This window comes from Acanthisitta chloris, unplaced genomic scaffold, assembly GCF_000695815.1.
Source record: "Acanthisitta chloris isolate BGI_N310 unplaced genomic scaffold, ASM69581v1 scaffold19127, whole genome shotgun sequence".
NCBI classification, from domain to species: Eukaryota; Metazoa; Chordata; class Aves; order Passeriformes; family Acanthisittidae; genus Acanthisitta; species Acanthisitta chloris.
Genome location: NW_008681182.1, coordinates 376 through 7,608, shown reverse-complemented (window position 1 = coordinate 7,608; position 7,233 = coordinate 376). Strand labels below are relative to the sequence as shown.

Genomic DNA, 7,233 nt, shown 5'->3' with positions numbered 1-7,233 from the left:
CAGCCACACATGGTCCAGGTGAGAGAAGCTGCTGCAGAGATGCTGAATGGAGCAGTTTCCATGGCAACCAGGCAGGGAACCCCTGAGCTCTGGGGCTGGAGAGCAGCACAGGGTGAGAAGTGACAGCTCTGCATGGCCCTGGGAATGCCTAAGCTGGAAATGCAAGGCATTTTTCTCCATCCCAACTAGCACAGCAACCTCTTTTCCTCCTCAGCCCCTCCCAAAGCTGCTGCTCTGAAGCAGAACAGCAGCAACACTCCCCAAAGCTCTGATTTCCAGCACGTGTCCTGCCCTCCCAGCTGAAGCTGCTCCAGGAAGACAAAGGATGCATTAAAAGGAATTTTGCATAAAGCTGCAAGACAAGATCCTTGCTCAAACCCCACGTGTCACAGGTGGAAAGAGCCAGAGGAACCCCCATCAGGCTGAGGCGAAGAGACTTCAGACAGCAGGTTAGGAGGGGCTGAGAGGGAGGGCAATGCTGACACTCAGAGGCAGCAGTGGCACCTCCCTGGGAAGGCAGAACAGCCTGGTTCGGGGGAAGTGCCTTGGAATCTCCACCTAAGAGGCTCTCAAATTAGCATGCACAAGGCTGGGGAGGCATTTAGTATTCTGAAAGCATCAGCCTGGTACAAACCTCTTTGCTGCTGCAGCTGCCACAGCCCCAGCAGTGCTACAGCTCAGGGTGGGGAGAGCTTTTCCTCCCTGGAGAGCACCCAGGATAAAGGAAGAGCTTTAAGCATTAGCCCAGTTGCTCTCAGCATAGGCCCAATTGCTTCCAGTCACACCCAATTGGACCCCACTTATCCCAAGTATAGGCCCAGTTGCTTCCAGTAACACCCGGGATGATCCCAGTCACACCCAGAGTGATTCCAGTTGCTTCCAGCACGATCCCAGCTGGACACAGCCACTCCCAGTCCCTCCCAGTGTGGCCTGCAGTGCTCCCAGAACAGAGCTGTGCTCAGGCTGCATGAGGGACTGGGGGCTAGGACACCCCCAAGGCCAATCCTTATCCAGCTCTTGAAATAAACCAAATTCCTTGAAACAAAGCCAATTTTCTCTCCCAGCTCTTTGCACACCAAGTGCTGCTTCCCAGCCCTGAGCTCCCCAAAACTCCCTGGGGGGGGGAAATCAAACATCCACTCGTGTGTGGCAAGAAATATTTATTTGGGCTTTGGCCACAGAAATTTTGTAAGCCGAAGGACAGAACTAACAGGTTTTCAAGTCAGGGAAAAGGCACTGAGGATCAAAGCTGGAAGAGAGTTGGGCAAACTGGGATTTGTCTCCACAAGGAAACACAACTGGTTTTTAGGAGAGCTCAGCCCTCTCCAGCCTAACCTGTTCCAAACATACACAGGCCTAGAAACCCACTCTGGTTACTCTTGGATGATCAAACAAGGGAATCCTCTCCTGGGGCTCTTCTCCTGTGCAGAAACTGCCTGATCATCCAGGAAAACAGGTCTCTGCTATCCCCCTGGATAACACAGGCAGCCTGAGCCAGGGCAGACACCACAGGCAGGAATATCACTTAGATGTAGAGTTATTCCAAGAAGAGCTCAAGATCAGCCATACAACACAATCATCTCCCCACGTGTTCCAGGAATTTTCTTCTTGGAAAACTAACTCTGGGCTCTGGCACAGCTAGAGGCTGAGCTCATGTTGTCACAGTATTTTTAGACTCTGGCTCAGGGGAGAATCTGTTGAGCTAAACAAGTGTGAGTGGCAAGCACAGCCCTTGGAAGGGAAACAGCAGGGACTGAATGAAGGGGGAGAGACACAGGAGCTTTATTTCCTGTCAGGTCACCAGGAATACAAGTCTGGCCTCTCCTGGGCTGGAGGAAACATCTTCTTGAAAGACATTCTCCAGGAGACTGATCCAACCTGCTAGGAATGGCCCCAACCAGCAGCATTGGGCAGGGGAAGGAATTCCTCCCTGGGAGGTGCTGAGGCACTGGCACAGCTTGTCCAGAGAAGCTGTGGCTGCTCCATCCCTGGAAGTGTTCAAGGATGGGGCCTGGAGCACCCTGGGCTAGTGGAAGGTGTCCCTGCCCATGGCAGGGGGTGGGACTAGATGATTTTAGGTCCCTTCCAACCCAAACCATTCCATGATGGTTCATCAAACTGCCCCTTCTCCCACCACAGATTTCAGGTCAGAAGTGCCCACATTAAAGCACATTAGGTCCCAGTATTCCCAAAGCAGCAGCATCAGGCCAGTCCAAGCCAATCCAGCCAGGCCCAGGTTGTCACTGCTCCTCTGTCACCTTCTTCCTGTTCCTCCGTTCCATCTTCCTCTGCAGCTTCTTTTTTTGCTGCAGCTGCTGCTTCCTCTGCAGCTTCTGCTGCATCTTCTCCTTGCACTCCTTGTTCTTCCTCTTGATCTTGGCTAGCTCTGCCTTCCTTTTGGCCTCCAGATCTGGATCCTGCAATGGCAAGTGGCAGGACAGTGGTGACATGCCCAGGGCAGCTCCAGCCCCTTGGCCCTTCCTAGGTAAGTGAGGAGGCTGCAGGAGTCAGACCCTGCTCCAATGTGTGTTTTGTTATCAGTGACCCTTAAAACAAACTTCCCCCACCCCACAGCAGTGAGGAGGGAACTCCTCTCCCTTTTCCACAGGCATTACACCAGCTCAAAGCAGTTTACAGAGCAGCAACTCCCACCTTCCCTTCAAGGATCATCTGTTTCCGCTTATTGATTTCTTTCTTCTCATCAAAATCTGTTCCCTCCAGCCCCTGGCAAAGGGAAAATACAGCAAACCAGTCAGTAACCAACAGAGGGAAGAGCAGCACAGCTCTACAGTGTGAGCAGGACCTCAGTGTGCAGCACATTTGGTGGCTGCAGAGCCACAAGGACCAACCTCAGCACTCAGCAGCAAAAAGATGCTGCAAAAATGGGCAATAATAGAGCAAACTGAGGGAAAATAACCACATCAGCTCTCCACACACACATCCAAGTGTTTCTGCATGCATTTCCCAGCCAAAGGAGCTCCATGTCTGCACACTTACTATTTCACACTCCCTCCTGGTGACGTTCACTTGGGTGAGGATGTCCAGCACGAGCTTCTCCTCCACTGAGAACTCCTTCAGCTTCAGCTCTAAACCAGGGGGAGACATTCAGAGATCTTTAGGCTGATTACAAAATCCACATCCTCAATTAGCACAAAACCCAGTAAGCTCCTCTAATTATGACTGGAATTGTTGCCAAGACCACTCTGACTTCTTCAGCCCACAATGGATTAAATCCTCCCCTCTGCCTACACAATGTGCTGCATTTATTTGGTCTAATTCCCTCCAAAATAGGAAATCTGAACCTGAAGTAGCCTCTTCTTTTTGTCCACATTGGCAGGAGGTAAGGAAGAAGCTCTTTGCTTTAACAAAGAGCTTACAGAGAGTTCCACACAATTTCTCCAGGAAGATAAACTCCCTCATGTCTGACACACTCAGGGACCGAATCAGAGGATTAAATCCTCCTGCTCTTTTCCAAACCTTTGCTACACAGGGAAGGGAACCATTCTTCTCCCCTGGATGTGGTGAAACCAGGGCTGGAAGGAGCAGCAGGGAGGAAGAGCAGCATGGGCAGGGCACTCACTGATCTCCTCCTCGATGGCGTGCACGAGGTGGATGTCGTACTGCGTCACCAGGGTGATGGCAATTCCCTTCCGCCCTGAAGATGGGAACACAGAGAGAGCTGAACCCTGACAGGCAGAGGGACATGACCATAACCCATTCCACTTCCATCCATCCCTGTGGCTCAGCCTGTGGCACCCTGAGGTGCTCAGAGAGCTCTTTGTTTGCTCTGAAGGTTGTGGCAGCTCCTGCCGCAGCTCGGTGAGATCCATCACTCAGGCAGGATTCCAGTGATCCCCATGGATCTGGCACTGCCTGGGAAGCCTGCAGAGCTGCTCCTGGTCCCCTGCAAGGCCCAGCCCCTCACTGGATCCCAGTCACACCCAGCAGGCAGCAGTGGCTCTCCCCCTCACCCGCTCGTGCCGTCCGGCCCACGCGGTGGATGTAAATCTTGGGCAGCCCAGGGGTGTTGTGGTTGATGACAACTTGGACTGTAGGAATGTCCTCTGGAACGGAACGCAGGGCAAGAGAGCAGGGATTGACAAACAGTTTTACAGGATCCTAGAATTACAGAATCATGGAATGGTTTTGGTTGGAAGGACCTTAAAGCTCATCTCAATCCCTCCTTGCCACAGGCAAGGACACCTCCCACCAGCCCAGGGCTATCTGTAGTTTAACTCCTGTTCTTTGCTCTTTCCAACAGTTCCATATTCCCATAAATAGTCTAACTGTAGGACAAAGTCTCCTCACACAACTCTCCAGGAGTCACATAATCCCCTGTCACCTGATGGCTGCTCCCTCCTGGACCCTGGGACACACTGAGCCTTCACACCTTCCTCCTGCTACAACACCTGAGCAGAGCTAGACCCACACAGAGGCTGCAAACACAGCTCAAGGAGGTTGTGAACAACCCTGGGTGGGGATTTAAGGGTCTCCTCTGGCTCATCTCAGCCTAACCCCTGTGGTGGTTCAATCCAGGGTGAGGCCTGTGGTAGCAGAGCTTAGTCTTACCTGGCAGCAACATCAGTGGCAATGAGAATCTTGAAGATGCTGGACTTGAACTTGGCCAAAGCTGCAAATCGTTGTCTCTGTGAGGAGGAAGTGTGTGTGAGGGATCCATGGGATGGGATTCATGCAGGCCCAGGACTCCCCTGGCTCAGACATGCAGCTGGGAGCAAACACCTACCTCCCTGCTCTGTGCAGCACTCACCTGCTTCATCATGGAATGCAGAGCTACAGAAGGGAAGTTGTATTTCCTCAGCATCATGTTCAGGACTTGGCAGTCCCTTAAGGAAGAAAAGCAGGCAAATAATCAGGATGTGGCAGGGAATTGGATCAGGACAGAGCTGGGAGGTAGGTAGGTACTGGAACACTCAGAGAGGTGAGAAGCAGGATACACACTCACTCCAGAGAGTGTGACTGAATTCCCATGTGCACTCAGGGAATGGCACCAGCTCCAGGACACCTCCCACCAGCCCAGGGTGCTCCCAGCCCCATCCAACCTGGCCTGGAATACTCCCAGGGCTGGAGCAGGCACAGCTGCTCTGGGCAACCTGTGCCAGTGCCAAATGTAAAGGCACATGGAAGAAACCCCAAGGAACAACAACTCCACTCACTTGCAGGTTTTAGTGAAGATAATTATGGACCAATCTTCATGCTCATCCTGGAATTTCTGGATCAGGTGGACCAGGTAAGCATCTTTCACTGCTTCAGGCACAAGCAGGTAACGCTGGTCCAGTTCCTCCACTGTCCGAACCCTGTTGAGGGAGGAAGGACCAAGTGATCACAGAGTAGAGGCTGTTCCCTGTGATCAGAACCTGATCCCACCTGGCTGCACCTCCTGTCAGGGAGCTGGAGAGAGCAAAATGCTCCCCTGAGCCTCCTTTTCTCCACGCTGAGCTCCCCCAGCTCCCTCAGAAGTTCTCCATACCCTTTTCCTCGTGTTCCAGACCCTTTCCCAGCTCCACTCCCATCTCTGGACCTAAGAGTCCTAAGAGGCCCAGAACTGACACAAGTTACCCAGGAGTGAACACAGCACTTGAGGTGCCTCAGCTGTGCCAGGACAGAGACAGGACACAAGGGAGAGGAGAGACAGCAAAATGGGAATGAGATTCCTTGGGACTCACTCAGATACAGCCTCCCAGAAGAAAGGCCTGTTGGCAGCCAGGCCCCTCAGCTCCTTCAGGGTGTCTGTGAGGGTGGCACTGAAGAGCAGAGTCTGCCTGCGAGCAGGGACAGCCTCCAGGATCACCTCCAGGTCGGCAGTGAAGTCAGCACAGCCTTGTTCCAGCAGCCTGTCAGCCTCATCCAGCACCTGGGGACAGCCACACGCTGACTCCAGCTGCACACACGGCTGGAAATCTTCCCAGGGGGTTAAAAACCCCTCTGGGCCTTACCAGGAACTTCAGCTTCTTGAGGCTGAAGGTGTTGGAGCTGCGCAGATGATCCGCGAGTCGTCCTGGGGTCGCGATGACCACGTGGGGCTTCCTTGACAGCTCCAGGGCCTGAGCCACCATGTCTGCAAGGACAACCTCAGGGAGTGACAGGGAAAGGGCATGGAGCCTCCAGTCACTCAGGCTGCAAAGCTGGAGGGTGTCCCTCTCCTAACCCCCATCAGTAAGCACTGCCTTGGAAGTTGGATAGGAGCTCTTGGAGAAGGAGCTCGGGGTGAAGGAACAAACCAGGTTGGTTTGTTGAGGTGGAGAAGAGGAGAATGAAGGGAGACCTCGGGGATTTGCTGCTTCCTCATGAGAGGAAGTGGAGGGGCAGCACTGATCTCTCTCTGGGACCAGTGACAAACCCAAGGGAACAGCTGGAGCTGTGTCAGGGAATGGATGGTGTTTGGGATGGATATTAGGAGAGGTGTTTGGGCACTGAATCAGGGTTAGGTTTGGTATCAGGGCAAGGTTCTTCCCCCAGAGATGTTTGGGCACTGAACAGCTCCCCAAGGCAGTGGTCACATTCCCAAGCCTGACAGAGCTCCGGGAGTGTTTGGACAACACTCTCAGGCAGTGTGGACTGTTGGGGTATCTGTGCAGGGTCAGGGGTTGGATCAATGATCTTTGGGGTCTCTCCCAACTCAGAATAGGTGTTGGACAACACTCTCAGGCAGTGTGGACTGTTGGGTTATCTGTGCAGGGTCAGGGGTTGGATCAATGATCTTTGGGGTCTCTCCCAACTCAGAATATTCCACAACTCCATGGAATAAAACCTCCCCAGGTGCTCTCTGTTGCCCAACAGGCTCAGGAAGGAGCTGAAGCCCCAGCAGCACTCACCAAGACCTCCCACCACCACACAGTCCTTCAGGCCAAGAGGCTTCCCCAGCACTCGGAACTGCTCCGCGATCTGGTACGCCAATTCCCTGTGGGAGACACAGCTCAGACCTGCTCAGGGCCCCCCAGGGCCCCCCCAGAGTCACTCTATACCTGGTGGGAGTCAGCACGAGGCAGAAGATGCCGTAGGGATCCTCGGAGAGCACCTGCAGCACAGGCAGCACAAAGGCTGCTGTCTTCCCACTGCCTGTCTTGGCACAGCCCATGCAGTCCCGGCCTGGGAGGGAGGGAAGAGGGAGGGTCAGGAGCTGTTCCCGGGGGTGGGACCATTCCTGGGGATGGGATGGCATGGACAGAGGCTGTGAGTGGCTGTTCCCAGGGGTGGGGTGGGATGGGGGCCATG

At 53.8% G+C, this 7,233-nt stretch overlaps 1 protein-coding gene across 1 annotated transcript; it reads right to left on the bottom strand.

Moving 5' to 3' along the window:
• Positions 1-2,240: 2,240 nt before the first annotated feature.
• Positions 2,241-7,162, bottom strand: DDX49 (DEAD (Asp-Glu-Ala-Asp) box polypeptide 49; the record flags this gene model as incomplete). Its single annotated transcript, XM_009078019.1, is given in 13 exon segments — positions 2,241-2,417; positions 2,653-2,724; positions 2,998-3,086; positions 3,581-3,655; positions 3,972-4,064; positions 4,328-4,335; positions 4,570-4,646; positions 4,769-4,844; positions 5,175-5,315; positions 5,685-5,872; positions 5,955-6,076; positions 6,834-6,919; positions 6,984-7,162. Coding segments are annotated over 13 exon segments (1,383 nt in total), but the record flags the coding sequence as incomplete, so codon positions are not given.
• Between the last annotated feature and the right edge of the window lie 71 nt (positions 7,163-7,233).